Here is a 25,034-nt window from a genome sequence, read left to right on the forward strand (position 1 = left end):
AATCTCCCTGTGGTTGAAATCGCCCATTACCAGTAACTTTGCTCTGCTCGAGTGAGCTCTTCTTGCCACCTCAGCCAGTGTGTCCACCATCACCCTGTTGTTTTCTTTGTACTCCTCTCTTGGCCTCCTGCAGTTCTGTGGTGGGTTATACATCACTCCAATGACTACTTTATGTTCTCCGGACTGAATTGTACCTACAATGTAGTCTCTTTCTCCAATCATGTCCATGCCTTCCATTTCCTCAAATCCCCATCGGTGTTTTACGAGCAGTGCAACCCCTCCTCCCCCTCTACTCCTTCTATCTTTCCTCAGGATCTGATATCCCGTTGGGAAGATTGTGTCTGTTATTGTCTCAGCGAGTTTTGTTTCTGTGACTGCTATGATGTCTGGGGATTTTTCACTGATTCTTTCATTTCACTCCTCATGTTTATTCGTTATTCCATCCGCGTTTGTGTACCAAACTTTCAGTTTCTTTTCTATCATTGTGGTCATGCAAGAATATTGGGGTTGGGGGAGCGAGAGCCTTTGTGGGGGCCTATATGGGGCTGTGGTGTAGGTGGGGTTTGTGATGATGGGGGTGGGGTCAGAATGCCCATAAGGGACAGCTGTTGGGGTGAGGTTTGTGATATGGGGGTTGGTGGCAGAGGGAACAGTGAGTGGGTTGTAGTATAGGTTGCTCAGTTGCGTTGGGAATGTCGCGGTTGGAGTCTTTTGGTGTGTGTGTGTATGTGTGTGTGTACTCACCTACTTGAGGTTGTAGGGGTCGATTCACAGCTCCTGTCTCCGCCTCTTCACTGGTTGCTGGGTTAGTATGCTAGCGTGTACAAATAATCGCAGCCCATGTGTGTATTTGGGAGGGAGAGCGCTAAGCTCGTAGGATTCATACAGTTCAAGTTTCATATAGAGGTAAAAAGGGAAAACATATTACTGCCATCTTGTGGTAGTAAATATAACATCATCATTACAGAGGTAAGAAGGTAAGACTTAATACTGCCATCTTGTGGTAGTAAGTACAACAATATTACCCCAATGGAAATAAGTCACTCTGTCTGACTTTTTTGGGTTATCCTAGGTTCTCTACACATATGCTGCTATGTATGATAATTCTATGTAACTGTATTTGTGTATACCTGAATAAACTTACTTACTTACTTACTTAAGAAAGTGGAACATATTAGTGTCATCTTGTGGTAGTAAGAACAACAACACTATAGAGGTAAGAAGAGGAAACACATTACTGCCATCTGGCGATAGTAAGAACAACAACATTACAGAGGTAAGAAGAGGAAACACATTACTGCCATCTGGTGGTAGTAAGAACAACAACATTACAGAGGTAAGAAGAGGAAACACATTACTGCCATCTGGTGGTAGTAAGAACAACATTGTCATTGCCAAGAAGGACCATCATGGAGACGGTCAGTGTCTCGTCTTCTGGATCATCATCAATGTTTACACTTCTACACTGCTTCAATGATCATTTTATTTTTTTTTTACAAAGTTGTGCAGCTGGATTTCAGGTGTGACTCTTGTGTTGGTGTTTGTTGGTGTTGGTGTTGGTGTAGTGTTGACATCTTGTTCTGTCCCCAGAGTTGAGCACCACTGTAGAATTATCTTCGTTTTTATCCCATGGGATGTCTTGATACACTGCTTGTTGCTGGACAAGTGTATTAATACACTGCTTGTTGCTGGGCAAGTGTATTAATACACTGCTTGTTGCTGGACAAGTGTATTAATACACTGCTTGTTGCTGGGCAAGTGTATTAATACACTGCTTCTTGCTGGACAAGTGTATTAATACACTGCTTGTTGCTGGACAAGTGTATCAATACACTGCTTGTTGCTGGACAAGTGTATTAATACACTGCTTGTTGCTGGACAAGTGTATTAATACACTGCTTGTTGCTGGGCAAGTGTATTAATACACTGCTTGTTGCTGGGCAAGTGTATTAATACACTGCTTGTTGCTGGACAAGTGTATTAATACACTGCTTGTTGCTGGACAAGTGTATCAATACACTGCTTGTTGCTGGACAAGTGTATCAATACACTGCTTGTTGCTGGGCAAGTGTATTAATACACTGCTTCTTGCTGGGCAAGTGTATTAATACACTGCTTCTTGCTGGACAAGTGTATCAATACACTGCTTGTTGCTGGACAAATGTATTAATACACTGCTTGTTGCTGGACAAGTGTATTAATACACTGCTTGTTGCTGGACAAGTGTATTAATACACTGCTTGTTGCTGGGCAAGTGTATTAACACACTGCTTGTTGCTGGGCAAGTGTATTAATACACTGCTTGTTGCTGGGCAAGTGTATTAATACACTGCTTGTTGCTGGGCAAGTGTATTAATACACTGCTTGTTGCTGGGCAAGTGTATTAATACACTGCTTGTTGCTGGGCAAGTGTATTAATACACTGCTTGTTGCTGGGCAAGTGTATTAATACACTGCTTGTTGCTGGGCAAGTGTATTAATACACTGCTTGTTGCTGGGCAAGTGTATTAATACACTGCTTGTTGCTGGGCAAGTGTATTAATACACTGCTTGTTGCTGGGCAAGTGTATTAATACACTGCTTGTTGCTGGGCAAGTGTATTAATACACTGCTTGTTGCTGGGCAAGTGTATTAATACACTGCTTGTTGCTGGGCAAGTGTATTAATACACTGCTTGTTGCTGGGCAAGTGTATTAATACACTGCTTGTTGCTGGGCAAGTGTATTAATACACTGCTTGTTGCTGGGCAAGTGTATTAATACACTGCTTGTTGCTGGGCAAGTGTATTAATACACTGCTTGTTGCTGGGCAAGTGTATTAATACACTGCTTGTTGCTGGGCAAGTGTATTAATACACTGCTTGTTGCTGGGCAAGTGTATTAATACACTGCTTGTTGCTGGGCAAGTGTATTAATACACTGCTTGTTGCTGGACAAGTGTATTAATACACTGCTTCTTGCTGGGCAAGTGTATTAATACACTGCTTGTTGCTGGGCAAGTATTAATACACTGCTTCTTGCTGGGCAGTTGGCCGAATCTTCATACAAATGTACATCTTACAGCAAGCTTAGTAGAGACATGTAAAAATTGATTGCCTAAGCTATAATATAATTCAAGCTGTATGACCTTTGTGGGTTTAGCATTTAGTTATGATAATAATGATATATAACAGTTACAGTACTTGGAATGCTTCACTGCTAAGCTGCCACTGCTGACATTTTCATCAGTTTTCAACTGCTGATAACTCAGCTGAAGGCCTCGCAGAAAGATATATTTTTAGCATTTAATCGTGTTAGGCTTTGTTCTTTATACAGTATACAGCCAGATGACTGTAAATACAGTGCAGAACTTGTATTCAATATGTTGCTGTAATGATTGATTATATATTTTTTTGTTTTTTGCAGATGTAAGACGTGAGGTGGCACAGTCATGGCAACTAGTGTGGAGTACAATGTAAATAGCTTTTGTTTAGTGTGCAACAAGATCATAAAGGAGGCTTTGGTTAACATACACTCAAATCTGGCCACCAAGAATCACAGTATTCACAGCCAGATATCTCGGGTTGTGAGCGTTGAAGACCTGCTCGAGGCGTGTCAGACCTCGGAAGTTGTGTGCTCTACGTGCCTCAAAATACTGCTAAATATTATTAACCTGGAATCTCAGATTGTTACTTTGAAGAATGAGTTTCGAGAAACATTCCAGCATGGGCTGGAATCCCGTAGAAGTGTTATTGGGAGAAGCTTAATGGTTCAAGATAAGCCCAGAGGTGCATCTGACGACAAATATCACATGGAGTACGATGTTTGTGCAAACAGTGAATGGAATGTTGACTCTAGTTCTGGTCAGTATAGAGGAAATAGTGAAAATACTTTTATAAATGTACCTGGTGAAGAATCTGATATTACTGGTTGTTCAAAGCAGGATTTGTTACTAGCAAATAAATCACAGTGTGAGAATAAGTTTCCCTTTAAATATGAAGAGTGTGGTAGTGACATTTTAGTTAAAATGGAAGATATTAAGGAAGATCTAACAAACCAGCTGTCATATGGTCATACCAGAATATTGACCAACTTAATACCACCACATAATTTTGAAGATAATGCTGACATTAATAGTACTTCTCATAAAGATGACCAAAGACATGCATTTGAAAGATCAGATTCTGATTCTTCTTTTGCAGATTGCCCAGTAAGCACAGCTAAAAAGCAACTTGCTAACTCTCAGCAAGAAATTGTAAAACCGAAAGATTTTGACCAGTCCAAAGGCAGCATTGTAGGGGATTGTTCATTGAACGAAAAGAAAAGAGGGACTGTATCTCCTTTATTTACAAGCAAAGATAATCTTGATGTAAGCATATGCACAGAAGATGTAAAGAATTCAACTGAAAGTAGAAGCAGAAGATCCAGAACAAAACAACCACAGCACAAACGTAAGTGTCATGTTTAGTGATGACTTACAATTTGAAGGTACAGTATTATTTTTGTCCTTTTATATCCATACTTATTTTGACATTAACCCATAAACGGTCAAAACGTATATATATGTTTTTTCAACATTTGAAAGTATGTAAAAAAAGTAATCTTCTTTTTGTTTTTCTACATTTGAAAATGTGTAAAAAAACTTAGATCTATTTTTTTTTGTTATATTTGAAAATATGTAAAAAAACTTAGATCTACTTTTGTAGCACTACACATGTGAACGTAGATCTGCTTGGACCGTTTACGGGTTAAAAGCTATAGTCCATTAGCTAAAAATTTTTTTCAGCTTAACTAACACAGAAGAGGTCTGTGCAAACACCTTGACAATAGTATATACTTTTTTAAGATAGGGTACTTTAATGCTGATGAGATCCTCTTGATCTAATAAATTGGAGACAACCTTCCCTGGGTCAAACTTGATTGCCTTGATGTTGGTGAGGGGTGCTTGATGTAAGGAACTGGTCTTCGTCTTCCAACTGGAAATACATAAGTCGCTGACTTTTTCTTGGGTTATCCTAGGTAATTTACACATGTTACTATATATGATAATTTGTGTAACTGTATTTATGTGTACTTCTTCTTTCAACAGACTGGTTGTATGCCACTGAGGCAGGGTGGCCCAAAAAGAAAAACAAGTTTCTCTTTTTAACTTTAGTAATGTATACAGAAGGGGCTACTTGCCCCTTGCTCCCGGCATGTTAGTCACCTCTTACGACACGCATGGTTTGTGTACTTGTACCTAAATAAACTTATTAGATTGAACCTGAGTGCCCCACGGATACTGCTGTTAGATAAGTTTGTCATATTTTACTTTTGGTACAGTAATTAAATTACGAGTTCAGCAAGGAATACCCATGCACTCTATCTTGGATGTTAGATGCAGTTATATTGTATTAAGCTGCAAACACCCAAAAGCTGCTAATGCAGTAGCAATTAAGCTTAATTAAGCACAGGTACACATAATTACAATTATCATACATAGTGTTAATTACCTGGGATAACCCCCCTTCCCCCCAAAAAAAAGTCAGTGACTTATTTCCACTGGGGTCTTTGACTTATTGCCATTTACATGTATAATCATATCATATGCTGTCCATGTTGTACTGATTTGAAGTGAAGTCTCCGATGCACATATACTTCCATATAGTATATAGAAATACTGTGTATTGTTGAAGTAACCCTTTTAAATCAGTATATCATTTCTGTTGCTCTTGTATAGTCTTGATTAGCACTTTTCCATGAATATAATGGGTTATTCCTAATTTAATAAATATACTCTCTAGGACAAATGAAGCTTCGGAGAGACAAGAGAAAGAAGGTGAAGGCCGAAGGAACAAATGCCATGATAGAAGCAAATGCAAAATTTATGGAGGATTTTGAAGATGACTGGCCGCTGGAGGCTGAGGAGAGCACACAGGTAAAGTGTGGGTAGTCCAGCATTCATCACTGTAATATATACTACTTACATTTAATCAATATTTCTTAGTCTAGCTTATTTATTGTTATTCACTTTTTTTTATATTGTGTCACAGTAATTGCTAAATGTGAAAGCTATTTATGCACTGTCATGTGTACTTTACTTCTATTAAACCCTACATTGTAATTCTAGATAAGACATATGATTATGCATAGAAAGCTACAATAGGTCCTATGGACACAACACAGGATTTAAATACTGTGGAAGAAGGAAAACTGATTAAGTAAATCATGAGTAAAATCACTTATTTTTGTTGATCTTGCTTTGGTATAATTCCAGGGAAGCAATACCATGATTACCTGTGAGCTTTGTGGGGAAAGATTCAATGATTACAAACAACTGGGGAAACACCGCGGAGATGTCCATGCTTCAGTGTACTGTCATGTTTGTAAGCAGTGTACAGACACTCGTTATCGAGAAAAAGCCAAGCTGACGCAGCATCTCAGACTCATCCATAAAGTTTTAGTCCACCAGTGCCCAGCATGTAACCATGAGGTGGGTAATATAAGTTGTTAGTCATAGTGCCTGGGAAAAAAGGGATAATCAGGTTTGATCCAAAGAAAGGAAAGGTAGCTCCAGGTCTTTAGATGAAAAATTCTTCACTGGCATCAAGACAAATTCCTCAATTAAAGGGGGTCACTACTTACTGAATTCATGTTATTTCTTTCTCGTTTAAATTTTTTTTATGTAAAGTGATTTTTAAGTATTAAAATTTGTATGTGCCCTTAAATAGATTTCCAAACTAGTGTAGTTTACCATAACAAAAATTACAAAAATATTTGAACATGTAGATGCAGTTATAATAACTGCTGAGGCCATTACAAAAAGCATTTAATTTTCTTTTATCCATAGATACCATTTACTTATTTAGTAAATAATAGAGAAGAGATGATTTTATACATATGTAGTGATTGTTTATCACATGCTATCTTATCTGACTTCTACATAATTGTCTGTCAATGGCTTTTCATATTTAACTCGGTAAATTGGAGAAGATATCCTAAACATCCTCAAGAGAAAGTATAACACTAAGAAATTAATTAAAATGTATTTAAACATGGGTATTGTGTTAAGAAAGACTGTGGCTTATTGAAACCCCCTAAACAATGACATATTAGCTGTGCCCTCATAGCCACCTATCCAGTTACTCTCTGGCTGCCTATATGAGTGATGTGCACAGTCCTGTGCAATGCTAAAGAAAATCTAAAAGTTCCTTGTATTATATATGCTTGTTGTAATGAACTGTTCTATTATGGTGCTCACATTCCCAGCAGTACTCTGCTATTACATTATTGTAATCCTCTGTAATACATTTTGGTGTGAATATTAACATTACATGATAGATTTTGTTAGTGATGGATGAAAGTAGACAATTTCCAGTAGAGCAATATAGGTATTTTATTGCATCAGCATCAGCATTTACTGCTTTCATTATACCTTATGTAATCTTATTAACCATTTTTTTTTTTCAGGCATCAAGTCAAAATTCTCTTGATCAACATATCATAAGCAAACATCCTGATTCTCGTTTCTTTGAGTGTCACATTTGCCATAAGTTTTTCAGGACTTATCGCTATCTTAATTTTATGCACATAAAAAGGTGTCATGTTGGTCTTCCAGTGAAGTATACCTGTGAGAAGTGTAATAAAGGATTTGTTGATAAAACTGCTCTTAAAAATCATAAATTTACTCATTCTGAAGTTAGGAACTATACGTGTAAGTTTTGTGGTGCTATGTTCCACACCCCATATAACTTGAATCTACATATTAATACTCACACACAGGAAAAAAAGTATGTGTGTGTTCACTGTGGTTCTGCATTTTTACGTCCTAATAATTTGTGTGCGCATAAAAAGCGCTTTCATAGTTCAGGTGATGCCAAGCTAATATGTGAAGTCTGTGGTAAGTCAATGGACACGCCAAAAGCACTGCGGCGTCATAAACTAACACATCACTCAAAACCAAAGCCCCTTGCATGCCATCAGTTTCCAAACTCTTATACAGGAAAAGGAAGCCCAAAGCATCATCTTGGGATACATACTGGAGAAAAGCCACTTAGGTGCACTTGTGGCAAATCCTTCCATAAAAGTAGTGCGTTGAGTCGCCACCAGAGATGGGTTCATGTTGATGAATTTCAACAAGATTCATTTACTGAAAATGATGAATGTAATACAGTTGAGGTTGGTGATGATATTGAAGATGAAGAACACATGGTGGTTATTACTCTAAAGGAATGCAACCCCCCAGCAGTTTATAATGTGCAGAAAGCATCAGCACATTTGCAAGAAATTATGATTTCTAATGGAACTCCACCACAACCCCATAGTGGCAGCCTAATTTCTGAGAACTTTCCATTATCACAGGATACAGAACTGCCACTTTTGCACCCACAGCTTGGATCACTAGCTACAGGAAGAATTGGTCTTTCAACACCTGTAGTATTTACAACATTAAGTATCAACCCCATCAGTGTTGAGCATAGTCAGGATATAGTGTCAGGTGGACTATCACCTGCAATGTCTATTGATAGTGGCCTTCAGGCAGCTTCACTTCCTTTTCAGCAGACACCAGTATCTGGTGTTCAGGCAAAGATAGATCCTATGGTAACCCTTCCAAGCGAAACTCCAGTAACATGTCCGCCTTTAGCCACACAGCTGCTTCAATTACCTCCTCTGCAAACCAGTACTGCCAGCAATGCTCCAGTTACTTTTATTTCAACATGGCCATCTGCTTTGTAAAGGTTGTAGAGCACATTCACACACCTCTACATAGATATATTTACATATACAGTAAACTCTCGATTTAATGGGCCCCCATTTAATGGATTTTGGTTGAGATGCTGTCAAATTTTGCTAAGACTAAGAAAGTTTTGGAGTGAGATTAATAAGTTGAGAAAGCCTAGGGAATGAATGGATTGGACAGTTAAAAATAGAAGAGGAGACTTATTAGATGGAAAGTTAGAGGTATCAGGAAGATGGCAGGAATATTTTGAAAAGCTATTAAATGTTGATGAAGATAAGGAAACTGTAATTTCATGAATTGGCCTGGGAGGTATAACATCTTGTAGGAGTGAGGTAGAGCCAGTTGAGAGTGTGGGGAAGGTGCACGAGGCTGTGGATAGAATGAAAATAGGTAAAGCAGCTGGGATTGATAGGATCAAGACTGAAATGTTAAAGCAGGTGGGGATATAGTTTTGGAATGGTTAGTACTTTTATTTATTAAATGTATGGAAGAGGGGATGGTACCTAAGGATTGGCAGAGAGCATGCATATTTCCTTTATATAAAGGCAAAGGGGACAGAGTAAAAATTATAGGAAATAAAATAAGCCTGTTGAATTTCTTCTGTAAGGAATGCGTGTCGTAAGAGGCGACTAAAATGACGGGAGCAAGGGGGCTAGTAACCCCTTCTCCTGTATACATTACTAAATTTATGTAGAGAAACTTTTCTTTTCTTTTTGGGCCACCCTGTTTCAGTGGGATGCAGCCAGTGTGTTGAAAAAAAGAAAGAAGAAACCTGTTGAGTATAGTACCTGGTAAGGTGTATAGTAGTTATCATTGAAAGAGTTCAAAGTAAGATGGACAGCAGGGTCGCAGATGAACAAGGAAGCTTTAGACAAGGGTAAAGAAGTTTTTGTTGCATTTATGAATTTGGAAAAGGCATATGATAGGGTGGATAGGGGAGCAATGTAGCAGATGATGCAAGTGTATGGAATAGGTGGTAGGTTACTGAAAACACTTAGTTTTTACAAGGATAGTGAGGTTAAGGTTAGAGTATGTATGAGAGAGGAAGATTATTTCCCAGTAAAAGTAGGCCATAGACAGGGATGCATGTTGTCACCATAACTGTTTATTATATTTATAGATGGGGTTGTAAGAGAAGTGAATGCTCGGGTGTTGGTAAGAGGTGTGAGATTAAAAGATAAAGAATCTAACACAGAGTGGGAGTTGTCACAATTGCTTTTTGCTGATGACACTGTGCTTTTGGGAGATTCTGAAGAGAAGTTAGAGGTTGATGTATGAGTTTGGAAGGGTATGTAAAAGGAGGATATTAAAAGTGAACATAAGAATGAGCAAGGTGATGAGGATAACAAAAAATCTAGATAATGAAAGATTGTATATCAGACTGAAAGGAGGGAGTATGGAGGAAGTGAATGTATTCAGATATTTGGGAGTGGACTTGTCAGCAGATGGGTCTATGAAAGACGAGGTGAATCATAGGATTGATGAGGCGAAAAAAAGGCGAGTGGTGCACTGAGGAGTCTGTGGAGATGAATGTTATCCATGGAAGCAAAGAGGGGAATGTCTGATAGTACAGTATAGTGGTACCAATGCTCTTATATGGGTGTGAAGCATGGGTGGTGAATGTTGCAGCAAGGAGAAGGCTGGAGGCAGCAGAGATGCCATATCCGAGTTCAATATGTGGTGTGAATATTATGCAGAAAATCCATAGCTTGAAGATGAGAAGGTGTGGGGTTTCTAAAAGTATTATCCAGAGGACTGAGGAGGGATTGTTGAGGTGGTTTGCACATTTAGAGAGGATGGAATGAAATAGAATGATTTGGGGGCATATAAATCTGTGGTGGAAGGAAGACTGGGTAGGGGTCGTCCTGGGAAAGGTTGGAGGTTTTGTGTGTGAGGGGGTTAGAGAGGAGCGAGTAGAGGCAAATGGTTTTTATGACTTGACGTGCTGTTGGAGTGTGAGCAAGGTAACATTCTTGAAGGGATTCAGGGAAACCAGTTAACCGAACTTGAGGTGTGGAGGTGGAAAGTACAGTGCCTGTGCTCTGAAGGAGGGGTGGAGATATGTTTGTTTTTGAACTGGAGTGTAGGCATGCCTCTGCCTACACTACAGTGATGGAATGAGTGATGGTGGAAGTATTTCTTATTTTTTGGATCACCCTGCCTTGGTGGGAAATGGCCGATGTTTTAATAAAAGATAAAAAAAAAAAGACAAAATCCAGCAGGTCAGTCAATTCAGAAACAGTATGCTACAAACTTGTCCATTATTATTACAGTCCTTGCAAAACAGTCATTCTCTCCAGCACCTGCCAATACTGACCACCAGCTCACCCATATTAGTCTATTAAATTGAGGGTTTACTATGCATGTATGCATATCAACTGCTGTATACTGTACATAAAACAAGGTACAGTAAATTTTGCCTGTATATTACAGTACGTATTCTTAAAACGACTGATAAACTAAAAGGGAAGTAAAATAGAAGCCATGAAATTATTCTTGATCATAGGGAAGGTAAGGGATCCTTATTATTGTGGTATTTGGGGGTATTATATGAAGAATTTTACATGCATGTATTGCAGTGCATTTAGACTTTCTAGTCATTATAATGCTTGTACACTATTATTGTTTGGAGGACATTTTAAAATTATAATGAGACCAGTGTGTCAAAGATGATGATGATAATTTGTATATTTGGAGTAGCAATTTTTCCAAGTTATAAAATATGGAGGTCTGGTCATTATTGAGCATACCAGTAGAACAACAATTGCTATGTTGAACAAGAAAATACAGCAAAGTATATTCAGTGTACAGTATTTTAGACTTAACACTTGTAGTTGTTTTTAAAATGTTATACCTGGAGGGTGTTCTGGGGGTCAATGCCCCTGTGGCCTGGTCCATGACCAGGCTGCATGATAATACGCATATTTTTTGAATATTATGATTAGCACTGTATACATTTACCATTGAATGCTGGAGGTAGTATTGACAGTACAGGCGGGCCCCGCTCATACAGCATGTTAGGTTCCGGGCTACTGCTGTAAAACAAAAATCACTGTAAAGTGAAACGTGGTGTTTTTTCACTTTCAAATGCATATAAAAGCCTGATAACATGTTTACACTATTATATATTAAATGAGCAGTACAGCTAGGCCTAAAAACTGCATATACAATACACACATTACTTACCTTAAAATATTTGTCCTTAGCTTATAGTGAGTGGTGAATATATGTATTGTAGAAAGTCTGAATAAATGAAGGATGGGTATAATTGAAAACTGCTGCATTAGCGAAATGCCGTAAAGCAAAGCACTGTAAAAGCGGGGCTCTCCTGTATGTAGTTTATATAAGAGGTTCACTTATGTGCATTCCATATTTTCTTTCCCACAACGGAGGTGCCTTGATACTGATGAGAGGCTCTTGATTGAGGGAAGAGGGCTTTTCTTCCCCTTCCTTGGATCAAGCATGATTACTGTACTTCCCATTTCCTATGTACTGTACAAACCCTTTGGGTTTAGCGCTTCCTGTAATTATAATAACAATATTTTCTTGTGCTATTCATTCATTTATATAGTCTAATAATATTGTTGCCCACACATTCAGCAAAGTAATATCAGAATACAGTAGAATCCCTGTATCTGCAGATTTGGTTTCCATGGTTTCAGTTATCCACGGTGTACTGTAGCCCAAAAATAACATTTAATTTTGCTAAATAATGGCACCAAAGCATTAAAGTAGTGATGAAGTAAAAGAAACCGTGCAAAGCATTAGTGATGATGGTAGTTCTTCAAAACCTAAAAGAAGCCATGAAGTCCTTCCCAGTAGTGAAAGAGGTGCTAATTCTCAACCAGTTGGGTGTAGTTTATCAATTAAACTATCATGACTTATATATAGGGTTCATTACCATCCGTGGTTTTGGGTATCCATCGCGGATATGGGGGGACTACTGTATTGTATTTTACTTATATATTGTATATCTTGCTGGATATGAATATTTAGACCTTTTACTTTTTTTTCCCCACACCAATTTATGTGAATACCCGGTAGTCTTTTGTTAGCTTTCTATAAGAAGCATTCAGAATTTGCTTTAGTAAACACTCCATATAACAGACTTTTATAATGAACTCTGGAAATATGGAACAAAATCCACCAGATCATTAGAGTTGGAAACCATGGGCAGAGACTGTTGATTCTAGAGTTGGCCATTATTGTTAGTCATGGCAAAACACTTCTATCCACCACGATTACCATTACTAGTCAACCACTGTCCCTTGTTAGTCTGTTATGTGGAGGGTTTATGATATTTATAGTCGAAAATGTAAATGCAGTAATTCCTAAATATTGCAGCAGCTAAGAATTCAGTTGATATTAATAGTGGGTTAAACATATGATGGTATATGTTCACTTACATCATAATTAGTACTGACAAATAAACCAGCCTGTTTAGGCAGAACTAAATAGTAGTAGGAGGAAAATTGCTATGGAATTTTTAATTGACTGCATTATCCAACTTACTCAATCCTTTATCATTTGCAAAGTGTTAGGCTTCAGATATCATTATCTTGTTGATGTTAAACATATAATCAAAAGTATTAGATTATTAGCAGTTAAAATGTGTGGCTTATAAATGCTACATCCATGTCCGTCCGTCCGTCTGGTCTTTCCATCCGTCCTCTTGCTTCAATTTGAATACATAGATCTAATTATGTTATGCCTTACTGTATTTCAGTTTGGTAAGTCAGGCCATATAACAGAGCTATTTACCTTTGAAAGGAAAACTAAATATAAAATTATGGTTACTGTAAAAAAGATATATACATACACAAAACAAACTACATAATAGTGTCACTGACATATATAGTATGAATACAGTATAGTGTGAGCAGGGTAATATTTAGTGAAGGGATACAGGGAAACCGGTTATTTTTATAGCCAGACTTGAGTCCTGGAAATGGGAAGTACAATGCCTGCACTTTAAAGGAGGAGTTTGGGATATTGGCAGTTTGGAGGGATATGTTGTGTCTTTATATGTATATGCTTCTAAACTGTTGTACTCTGAGCACCTCTGCAAAAACAGTGATTATGTGTGAGTGAGGTGAAAGTGTTGACTGATGATGAAAGTATTTTCTTTTTGGGGATTTTCTTTCTTTTTGAGTCACCCTGCCTCGGTGGGAGATGGCCGACTTGTTAAAAAAAAAAAATAAAAATTATCAGAAGAGGGGTGGAGCACCTAGAGAAGAGTGGGTTCATACATGACAACCAGCATGGAGTTCTGTGACAAGGTAACTGAAGTGAGGCAGGAGAGAGAAGGATGGATAGATTCCATTTTCTTGGACTATAAGAAGGCTTTTAACACAGTAATGCACAAGAGGCTGGTTTAAAAGCTAGAGGTGCAGGCAGGAACAGAAAAAGCACTGCAGTGGATCAAGGCATACCTGACAGGAAGAAAACAACAAGTGATCCATAACAAGATGCTGGAATGAATGCATGTGACAAGTGGGGTTCCACAAGGATCAGTTCTAGGGCCAATGCTGGTTTTTGTATATGTGAATGACATGACAGGAGGGATAGTCAGTTATCTCTGCTTGCAGACACTGTGAAACAAAGGGAATACAAGCAGACAGGGACCAGGAAAGGCTACAAATGGATCTGGACAAACTGCCAGCCTGGTCTGACAAATGGTTTCCTGGAGTTTAACCTCACCAAGAGCAAAATTATGAAGCTGGGGAAAGACAAAGCTAGCAGACACCATACAGGCTTGGGGGAGGGGCAAAAGCTCTAAACCTCATTCAAGAAGGACCTTAGGGTATCATACCAGTCATATCCCCTGAGGCTCGCATCAACCAAACAACTGATGCAACAAATACACATGTGGCAAATCTAAAAATAGGTTTTCGACATCTAAGGAGCCATTCACGACACTGTACATTGAAGTATGCAGCATCAGTATGGAACCCACACTTGGTTAGGTATATCAAGAAATTAGAGAAAGTGCAGAAGTTTGCAGCAAGACTAGTCTGGAGCTAAGAGGTATGTCCTATGAGGGGAGGTTAAGGGAACTTAACCCAATAACTGGAGGACAGGACTAAGAGGATATGATAATGATGTACAAAATACTGAGAGGAATTGATAGGGATTGAATGTTTCAGAAATGGGAAATATGAACAAGAGGGCACAGCTGGAGGTTGAAAACTCAGATGAGTCATAGGAATGTAACAAGTATTTCTTCATCATTAGAGTGGGCAGGAAGTGGAACAATCCAGAGTGAAGTGGTAGAGGCAGGATCCATACATAGCTTTAGGAAGAGGTATGATAAGACTCTTGAAGCTTTCTGTTTAAATTTCTGGGTTAATTATTCTGGCCATGATATTGTGATTTATTTTAGCAGAAGCATTGGAGCATGTTGGCATATACACATCTTACCCCCTTATGCTATCCCACTATACCTGTGGGTGGACCAGCAGACAGTGCTCTGCCAGTATGCAGCCTTGTCATTCGTGGCTAAGTATCACTGCCATATCTATTCTTTGGCCAGTTCTTCCCTGTTGTGCTTGCTAATCTCATTCACCACTTGTATGGGTACATTCCATACTTCCCCTTGTCGAGAGCCAGTTTGTATGTCGAGTCAGGTGAGCTTTCCCTGGAGCTATGCCATGAGGAGCTTGGCCTGTACTAAGTGCAGACAGTTGCTGAGGCAAAGGCTGCTGTAATGAGCATATTCTGTATCAGATTTTTTTTATATCCAGTGACTCTTTTGGGCCATATGCACATATATACAGTGGACCCCCGCATAACGATCACCTCCGAATGCGACCAATTATGTAAGTGTATTTATGTAAGTGCGTTTGTACGTGTATGTTTGGGGGTCTGAAATGGACTAATCGACTTCACAATATTCCTTATGGGAACAAATTCGGTCAGTACTGGCACCTGAACATGCTTCTGGAGTGAAAAAATATCGTTAACCGGGGGTCCACTGTACTTAAGAAGTGGGATTATAAAGGGGTTCAGCAGGACTTATGTTTAAGCTTCCTCTTTCAACAGGAATCATCACCTTATGACTTATCTGTTTATTAATAATTGGACACGTGTATCTTCCTCAGTCACCTGTTGATGGGTTCTCCAGCCTTCTGTCACTGTGTAGCTGGCTGTGGAACACCTTTTAACAGTTTGTCCCTGTCTTAGGTTTTCTGCCTTTGTCATGGTTTTTATAATTACCTTGTGGAACTTTTAGGAGTCCCATATGTTAATGGGATTTTTAACTGATGCTGGTTATTTTAATTTGGTATGTTAGTATTTGTGTTGACATGTTTGTGTTTTTTGTATATTTTTTCATTGTTTATACTGTGGGTATTTTGTAACTTTTATTGCTAAGAGTGCTCTTTAAATATAACAACTGCTATTACACAGCATATAATTCAGAATACAGTGTGCTTTAATTCACCGGAGAACATTTGTGGCAGATGCTCAACTATTTTATTCCAAAATGTAATTTTATTTATATTTCCATTCTGCAATTAGTTTCAAGTTAACTTTACTCACATGAGATCACTGGCAGTATCGTTAACCCTTATTAGTGACAAACAAATGATAGGTTTTCAATTTAGGGGTAGCATACCATGTCTGAAGATGATACGAGAAAACCCGCGGATAATCTTATCTATTTGTTGGTTGCTCATCAGTAAAAATGGTTAATAAATTTGCAGATTTGTAGGGAGGAAACTTGTACTTGCATGTATTTTATCTAGTCCTGACAGAAAATTAAAAAAAGAACACATCTCAGATGGTCACATTGCATCACTGATGTAGTTTGTAACCAACTTGTCTTTAAAGTAACAGGTGGGCTTCTTGCCATCCTTTTTTCATTGGAGATAAAAACACTCATAACTGCACATTGATCACATCAAACTTGCACATAGTCTTTTCATGGACGGGCACCCACCACGATATATGTCAAGTTTTGGCAAAACTCTTAACAGTTCTTGATAGATTGCTGTTTATCAGGAACACTGACTGCATTCTCAGTCCCATTTGGTGTCCCGACATTGTTGCTGTCATTATCTCTGAATGTTTCACCTTTATGGTTCTCTTTCTGGCTCTTTAAACTGAATGCCTTCTCTCATTGTTGTACTTCTGCCTTTTAACATTGGCTCTTTGTTTCTCATTTTGCACTCTTTGACCTAAATAGTTTAACAATTAAATAATGTAATAATTCAAGTTTCTGGCAACCAGCAGATAGCTTATAAGGATCTTCAGGGAGTCAATACTGGTCAAGCTATATAAGGTAATACTGTACCTTTTATTCCCATACAGTAATACTAAATGGTATGTTTTAAGATGAAAAAAGGCTAGTTTAATAATTATCTTTACTTTGTTCTCAGCATTATAAATGTTCCAAAGCTACTGTATTGGAAGAGTCAGATACACTTTTAATTCTTACCATTTAGCAGGTCATTACATGACTAAGGCGATTTTACTTAACAAATTAATACTATCACATGGATAACGTTTAAAGTTAATTTAAAGATTTTGAACAGTTTTAGAGCTTAAGTTATGTACAATTTGTGAGGAATATTTATTAAATACACAAAATATATAAAGTATTTTATTTCATCAGTTTTAATTTTTTATAAAATTTGTGAAAAAAAAAATTACATTACAGACTGCATAATAACCTTAAAATTAAACTTAATTCAGAATATACAGTATAACATGAAAATACTACAACAGCATAAATACAAACTGATAGCACAGAATAAAAATTTTCAGAGCATAAAAAAAGCAAGCTTACTATAAACTGTCTTCAGGAATTAATTTTTAATTGATCTTTATAGTTTTCAAGGATCTGCTGTTGCTTCTGCTTTCCATTCGTTAATATTAACAAAGGGCAAGTCATAAGTTTGAAGAAATGGCCATTTATTAGCCAGAAGAATTTTCTATAATTGCAAATTAATTTGTGGCAAATAGAATTTGCTTCAAAAATTATTAATTTATTTCTACTGTACTTTGAGTACCTGACAGAACTAGATCACAATCCCATGCATGTCAAGCAGGAAAGCAAATGCTAAGCATTAAAATACAATCACTTCTACATCTTTTATATATAACACTACTGTAAAAGAGTCGCTCTATTACAGGTTTTAAAACATAATCTTATGATACAGTACAGTAGGGCCCCACTTATATGGCAGGCTAGGCTCCAGGCTACTGCCGGAAAGCAAAATGCCATTTTTTCCACTTATAAATGATATAAATGCCAGATAACAAGTTTACACTAACATATATTAAGTTAGCAATAGAACTAGCATTATAAAACAACAAAAAGTAAAATACATACACGGTACACTTACTTACCTTAAAATATTCGTAGTCTTAATGTAGAGTGATAGATGAGTAGTATTTATTGTAAGAGGTCAGGTGTGGTAGGTATGGCCACCCCACCCCCATGTAATATACATTTAAAGTGCCCTAGAGCGATAGAATGCCTATACAGTACACTTATTATTTACCTTAAAATATTTATAGCCTTAATATAAGGTGAGAGGTGAGTAGTATTTACAGTATTGTAAGAGGTCAGGTGTGGTAGGTATGGCCAGTCCACCCACACGTAATGTACATTTAAAGCACCACAGAGGAATAAAATGCATGTACAGTATACTCATTACTTACCTTAAAAATCTGTAGTCTTAATGTAGGGTGAGAGGTGAGCAAACAAGATAAAATGAATAAAAGAGAGAGCGAACAAGTAAATGAGAGAGGACAGAGATGCAGAGTATGCAAATAAACTGTGAGCAACAAAAAAAAAACTATGTTTTTTGGATTAAAATAGCAACTGCATTTTTTTCATGTTTACAGTTGTATTCATGGTTTCTTGGTCTCATGTGATAGAATGGAAGATATATTACAGAAATAGAGATTATTCTGATTGGTTTCAGTACTGAAAAAATGACTTGAAACTGAGCTCAAAGTAGTGGAAATGTTCGATTTTTGCCAATGTTCAAGAGTAAACGAATGATGTCACGCGTCCAACATACATCAGCTGGTGGGTCTAATGTGCATTCACGAATGCGCTGATATTATTTATACAATTATTATAATATTTCATAACAGTAAATCTTCTGTTTTTTGGTGTGAATAAAAATTCATGTGAATAAAAAATCAAAATGGAATTCATTTATAAAGCCTGGAAATGTAACTAATAAACAGAAGAAATGTTATTTTGGTGCCAGGAATGCCTACATTGTTTATTCTGAACTTTATTTTGGAATTGGAATATTTTGAACTTTGTGTGAAATTAGCCAAATTACCAATTTCTTATCACTTTATTGGGTAGTTGAAACAGTTGACTGGGCGATTTCTTGTGCTCAATCGATGAAATAGAAGTAATACTAGTGAAATAGCTAAGAATTTGGTTGACTGGAATAATGTAATTGGCCTAAAATGGGAGTCAAAGTGGGCAAAATTGCTGATGCAACAAAATTTGCAAGCATAATTCTGTAAATTTTCCATCAAATTTCATACTTTTTGTTTTATTACCTTCAGAAAAGCATTCTCTACCATTTCATAAAATAATTTTTTTTTTTTTAACTTCTTGGACCCTGTAGACAAGTTTCAGATTGGGGGTCTGGACCCTGAAAGGGTTAAGGTGTACCTGCATGCCAGTAGTGTGTGAAGTTTATTTAGGTACAGGTACACACAAGTATAATTTTTTTTTTTTTCCAACAAGTCGGCCGTCTCCTACCGAGGCAGGGTGACAAGTATAATTATTAGAGTATATATCTTTCTTTCAACACACCGGCTGTATCCCACCGAGGCGGGGTGGCCCAAAAGGAAAAACAAAAGTTTCTCCTTTTACATTTAGTAATATATACAGGAGAAGGGGTTACTAGCCCCTTGCTCCTGGCATTTTAGTCGCCTCTTACAACACGCATGGCTTACGGAGGAAGAATTCTGTTCCACTTCCCCATGGAGGTAAGAGGAAATAAACAAGAACAAGAACTAGAAAGAAAATAGAAGAAAACCCAGAGAGGTGTGTATATATATGCTTGTACATGTATGTGTATTGTGATTTAAGTGTAAGTAGAAGTAGCAAGACATACCTGAAATCTTGCATGTGTATGAGACAGGAAAAAAAGACACCAGCAATCCTACCATCGTGTAAAACAATTACAGGCTTCCGTTTTACACTCACTTGGCAGGACAGTAGTACCTCCCTGGGCGGTTGCTGTCTACCAACCTACTACCTAGGAGTACATATAAAATATGAAATATGGTGGACCCCCGGTTTTCGGCTGGTGCGGAAATTGTACAATTTAGATTTCGAGCACTTTTTTTGGCGAAATTTCCCCCCAAGTTTCATACATTCCCTCAGAAATCGTTGGTACCAGATGCGTGCGTCTAGGCTACTCATACATTCGTGACTCACTCTTGGGCACATTATTTTAGGTTAATATAGACATTTTCATTAATCCATCTATGTTTTCTTCAAAATTATGTATGAAACACGTTACATGTCGTATAAACATGCCTTTGTTACTTGTTCACTCAGTGTCCCTCTAATCTTAATGCCATAGTAATACTAATACAGTATTACATAATAGTAATAACTCTTGGGCACATTAAATGTCTTATTTTAGGTTAATATAGACATTTTTATTAATCCATCTATGATATTTTCTTTGAAATTATGTAAGAAAAAGGGTTACATATATAAACATGCAATGTTTATATGCGGTGGAGGGTAAACATTACGTTTTCTCTGGTTCAGCGTTAGAGAAAACTGTATGAATCTGCGTTGGCCCATTAACCGCCCTTAATACATAAGCATTTGTTTACAATTCTTGGCATGAATTATTAATTATTTCTCCCTTTGTTTATAACATCTAAAGGTAATTGTGAGAAATGATTAAACTCGGTGAACATGGTACAGTATGTCGATGGTAATAATATGGCTGTAGGCCGCAGTGTATGTAGCCGGTAGGTATACACTGGGATGTAGTCCACCTGAGACTACAAATAAATACTACTCACCAATACGAGTCTTCAATAAAGGTATGTAACATTCATTTATCATTAAAATTAGTCATTTATATTTATTTCTCATTGTTTTCTGAATGTAAAACTATGGTTATTCTCTATAATATGTATTTTTTGTTAATATTTTTGAGTGTCTGAAACGGTGTAAATGGATTTACAGTGATTCTTACGGGAAATATTACTTTGGTTTTCAGCCATTTCGGATTTCGGCCAACTTTCTGGAATGGATTAATTATGAAAACTGGGGGGTCTACTGTAACTTTAAAACACTTGAAATTTTGGAAAGTTTCCAGATATAATGGAGAGATGTGCTAATGGAGAATGTAAACAAACTGGGTGGCACATGGTGACCATATTAGAGAGTTAGGTGGGGGGAGCTGTATAGCAAGTTTTAGTCATAATTTGAAATGTCCGTATTAGTGGAACACCGTAAAGCGAAACGCCATAAAGCGGGGCCCTACTGTGTATAAATAGTTTGAATTGTGAACTAATTAAAGTTGTTATATTCAGCACATATGTACAGTATATTATACATATAACTGAACTTTTTTGTACATTAAAGGAACCATCAACACTGCATTAGTAAAATTTCTAATAGTAAAAGTCTAAAATCATTACAAATGGGTAATTCTGCCATGTCCAATTAAATATAGCCTCTTCTCACTTAGTGACGTACTCGTTTACTGACTGCTCAGACTTACAATCAGCTCTCCAACCAGTATGCAAACCTAAGTAATGTATATTAGAGCTGATTTCCTCTATTCTGTTTATTACAGTATACAGTACACTACCGTATAAACATTTAAAAATACATATACAGTGGTATCCCGAGTTTTGTACTTTTGTAAGTGTATTTTTGGGGGTCTGAAATGGACTAATCTAATTTACATTACTCCTTATGGGAACAAATTCGTTCGGTAACGGCACTCGAACTGCCTTCTGGGATGAATTATGACAAACTTGGGGTACCACTATACTAGAAATGTTATAGATGGTGCAAAGGTAACATTAAAAAATATCTAGAGATGGTTGACACAAACCCACTATGTACTAGTATAGTATGTTTCTTGTTTAACAACCAATTCATTTACTGACCTACTCTTAGGAATGGAACCCTGTCGTTAAGTGAGGAGAGGCTGTATTAAAATTGATGAGTTTTTGTATACATAAATTGTAAAAAGTAAATTATATTAAAATTACAATCTGTTATTGATTGAAGTCAAGAAGGTTTAAAAGCCTGTCTCCTTGACCACATTGGCTTAACATCATTAAATTTTTCTGCAAACATGTCAGCCCAATTCACAAATTTATTTCCATAATATCCACAAATTTGTAACATAGCCTGACAGTCTGATTCTGCTCTGTGTGCTAGGTACTCACATTTAAAGAGTCTTTTGTAGATGTTTATCTGTGCATAAGGTTTTGTTCCGTCCCACTTCCTCTTACTATTTCCTTCATATGTCAACTGCCGACGAGCTTTGTTAGTTTGTTTGAGGGTCTGAGAATTGAAACCTGGAGTATCTGCATTAGTAGACATGGGGGTAACTGGAGGTGATAATGGCTTTGCCAGCTTCACTGGAGTTGAAGGAATGTTTTTCTGTGCTGAAATGTCTTTCATTGGTGTCATGTGAAGTTCTGCTGAGGCTTCTAATGGGCGGTGGTTAACTTCTTGGGCTTGAGATGTGGGCACATTCAAACAAACTGCATGAGATGCATTATTCACCCTCTTTTCTGCTGTTTCTACAGGATGACCTCTCTCATTAATTGCAGCTTCTTCCATGTCTTCATCCATATCTTCAAATGAAAATGATGCAGCAATTTCAGTAATTTCCATTATTTCTTGCAATTCAATCTGGCTTTGAAAAGCATCAATGTCTTTGATAGCTTTTAATGTATCTACACACTGCAAATATGAAAATTTTTCTAATGAAGATTGTACATTGTTTAATTCTGCTTTAAGTAAAGGGAAGTCATATCTGTCACCATTATGTGCTACAATTGCTAGAGGCCTAGGTAACTCTAAAAACAGACTAATTGCCTCTGCACTATTCTGACTAAAGCTTGGCAAACGATGAAGCAGGTCATTACTAAGCCCAGTTATTTTTTCAAGCTTAGGTGTGATCAACTTCCAGGGATAAAAGAGTCTGGTATACTTGTGTAGCACACGTGGTAATGGTGGTGCAACACTGTTTTGCTTTCTGTCAGCAGAGTCACACTGTTTGGGACTGTTCATGCTAAGGAGGTCCTCTCTGGACACAGCTATCATACAAAGTTCTAAAATTCTGGGATCATCTCCAGGTAAACCAGTAGCTTCAATATCTATAAACACAAAAGTTTTTATTTTTTTTCTCTCGATCTCTTCTGCAGGTTCATCCATTTTTTATTGAAGTTTTATTAATAAATATATTAAATTATATATACATATACATGTATAGTAAAAAAATTCTTTTGGCAAATCTTGGATGTGGAAAACCTGCAATGTTTTTTAAATTATTTATATATGTGCATGCATCACAGTGTGGTGGTTTAAGCCTGTAAACATTGCTGTGGACTCGTGGTAATGTGGGTTTTTACCATCTCTTATTCACGGATTTTCAGAACTCGATAAATCTGTGGAAAAATAAACAATGAATAAATTGCTACAAATATAGAAACAAATGAATTATCATTAAAACCAATTGTTATTTGAAGGAAATCCTGATGCTAATGAAGGGCTGTAGAGGGAAATCATTACAGCACTTCTTAATTAAATAGTATCTTTGAACTCCCCACTGCCATAATTTTTTTTTAAATACGTTTCTGATATAACTTTTAATTGACAAATCTTCCAATAACACGTTAATATAAAATTTGCCCTTAGTATCTACAGATACTGTGTAATTACAATATACTGACTTTTTTTTTTTTTTTTTTTTTTTTTTTTTTTTTTTTTTTTTTTTTTTTTTTTGTTTTAGAAATTAGACCACCTACTTTATTGCTACTATGATTACACACAAAAAAGTATACATTAAATTAAATTATCTATTATGTATCAAGGTTTAATGTCATACAAAACATCAATTTAAATCTTGATTATCAAATTTCTTTAATGTGTCTGTAAAATCTTTTTGTCTGTAATGCCTGAATCAAATTTGAAATAAACTTTTAAGTAACCTCTACATAATTAGTTCCCCTCTACTGGTATCATCTACACTCTGTACCAAATAAATGAGCATTAAAACTGCCATGCATCAGTTTGTTTGCAATTCATTACATTGTGATTGCATTAGTATATAATAAACTAGTTGAAATGGGTTTAACCACCTGAAAATGAATACAGCATTAATGAGATTAAAGAATATATGCTTTCTAATAGAAATTAATAAAAATGTAACTATATCATAGTTTGTGAAGCTCTAGATCCTTGCGAATTATTCAGCATGAGTGTTGGAGGCTTAATTCTCCATCAGAAAAATAACTAAAAGTTTTAAGAAAAGAAAACCGAAATTTAGACAATAATATCAAGCAATTTACTACCAATTTTTTTTTGTGAAATGGGAAATTATATTCATCGGTAAATACAATGGAACCTCAGTACTCGAACTTAATTCGTCCAGGAAAGCTGTTCGAGTACCGAACAATTTTTTTCCCAATCAATTTTCTTTTTGGGTGGCTATTATCACTAATCTTCATAGGCCCTATGGTGACTTATTTATATAAATAATATAAAAAAAATGCGAAGGAACACGAAATAGTTTACAGCGAAGTTCCGGCAGGTTGTGTTTGGTGGAGTGACGAGTAAACGGTTGACTACTGAACAATTTTTTTTACCGAACAAAGCGTTCGAATACCGAATTGCTCGAATACGGACCAGCGATTTAATTTTGCCTAATCCAATAGACCTGTTGCAGTGCTCCTTCTTTCTTGTGCTCTTATCAAGACTTTCCTCTGACATACCGAGTAGCGCATAGTTGTGACAGTGTCTCGTTAGGTAAGAACAGCTCAGACACACAAAAGCAACCCACTCACAGGTATAAGCTATGTACTTTTTCTAGACAATAACAGAAAAATAAATTACCTCCGAAGAAAAATAAATGTCTCCCAGGAGACGAACAACGCGTGTCTCGGCGTGTTATTGTTTACACGTCGTGTCTTGTCTGGCTCAACCACTAGACCATATTACACTTTTCTCTCTATTTCTTGCCATATTATTATTAATATTTACATTTTATCAATTTCATATCCATATTATATTCATCTGAAATCGTCCCCGTAATCTTCAATGAACACATGATACGGACAATCTGAAATAATACTTGACTATA

The 25,034-nt window shown here is 36.8% G+C and overlaps 2 protein-coding genes across 3 annotated transcripts; one reads left to right on the forward strand and one right to left on the reverse strand.

Moving 5' to 3' along the window:
* Window positions 1–1,397: 1,397 nt before the first annotated feature.
* On the forward strand, window positions 1,398–17,294 carry LOC128697827 (zinc finger protein 14). Of its 2 annotated transcripts, XM_053789755.2 has the most exons (6): window positions 1,398–1,520; window positions 3,405–3,841; window positions 4,181–4,429; window positions 5,762–5,895; window positions 6,235–6,450; window positions 7,428–17,294. In XM_053789755.2, the coding sequence occupies exons 2-6, from the start codon at window positions 3,430–3,432 to the stop codon at window positions 8,691–8,693; spliced, it is 2,277 nt and encodes a 758-aa protein (XP_053645730.1). In that variant the 5' UTR covers window positions 1,398–1,520; window positions 3,405–3,429; the 3' UTR covers window positions 8,694–17,294. The 2 variants fall into 2 exon arrangements, with proteins under 2 accessions (XP_053645730.1, XP_053645729.1); XM_053789754.2 differs by having other exon boundaries at window positions 3,405–4,429.
* On the reverse strand, window positions 17,047–25,024 carry LOC128697828 (uncharacterized). Its single transcript, XM_053789756.2, has 2 exons — window positions 24,788–25,024; window positions 17,047–23,340 (listed from the first exon to the last, which is right to left on the reverse strand). Exon 2 carries the CDS (start codon window positions 23,105–23,107, stop codon window positions 21,950–21,952), a length of 1,158 nt encoding a protein of 385 aa, XP_053645731.2. The 5' UTR covers window positions 23,108–23,340; window positions 24,788–25,024; the 3' UTR covers window positions 17,047–21,949.
* Window positions 25,025–25,034: the final 10 nt, after the last annotated feature.

Source organism: Cherax quadricarinatus, chromosome 68 (genome assembly GCF_038502225.1).
Source record: "Cherax quadricarinatus isolate ZL_2023a chromosome 68, ASM3850222v1, whole genome shotgun sequence".
Taxonomy (NCBI): domain Eukaryota; kingdom Metazoa; phylum Arthropoda; class Malacostraca; order Decapoda; family Parastacidae; genus Cherax; species Cherax quadricarinatus.

Excerpts from the sequence above, each read along its gene's own strand:
- LOC128697828 (XM_053789756.2), bottom strand. The coding sequence starts at position 23,107 with ATGGATGAACCTGCAGAAGAGATCGAGAGAAAAAAAATAAAAACTTTT.
- LOC128697827 (XM_053789754.2), top strand. The coding sequence starts at position 3,430 with ATGGCAACTAGTGTGGAGTACAATGTAAATAGCTTTTGTTTAGTGTGC. Across the intron at positions 4,430-5,761 it reads AAAACAACCACAGCACAAAC|GACAAATGAAGCTTCGGAGA; the intron begins GTAAGTGTCATG and ends TATACTCTCTAG. Across the intron at positions 5,896-6,234 it reads AGGCTGAGGAGAGCACACAG|GGAAGCAATACCATGATTAC; the intron begins GTAAAGTGTGGG and ends GTATAATTCCAG.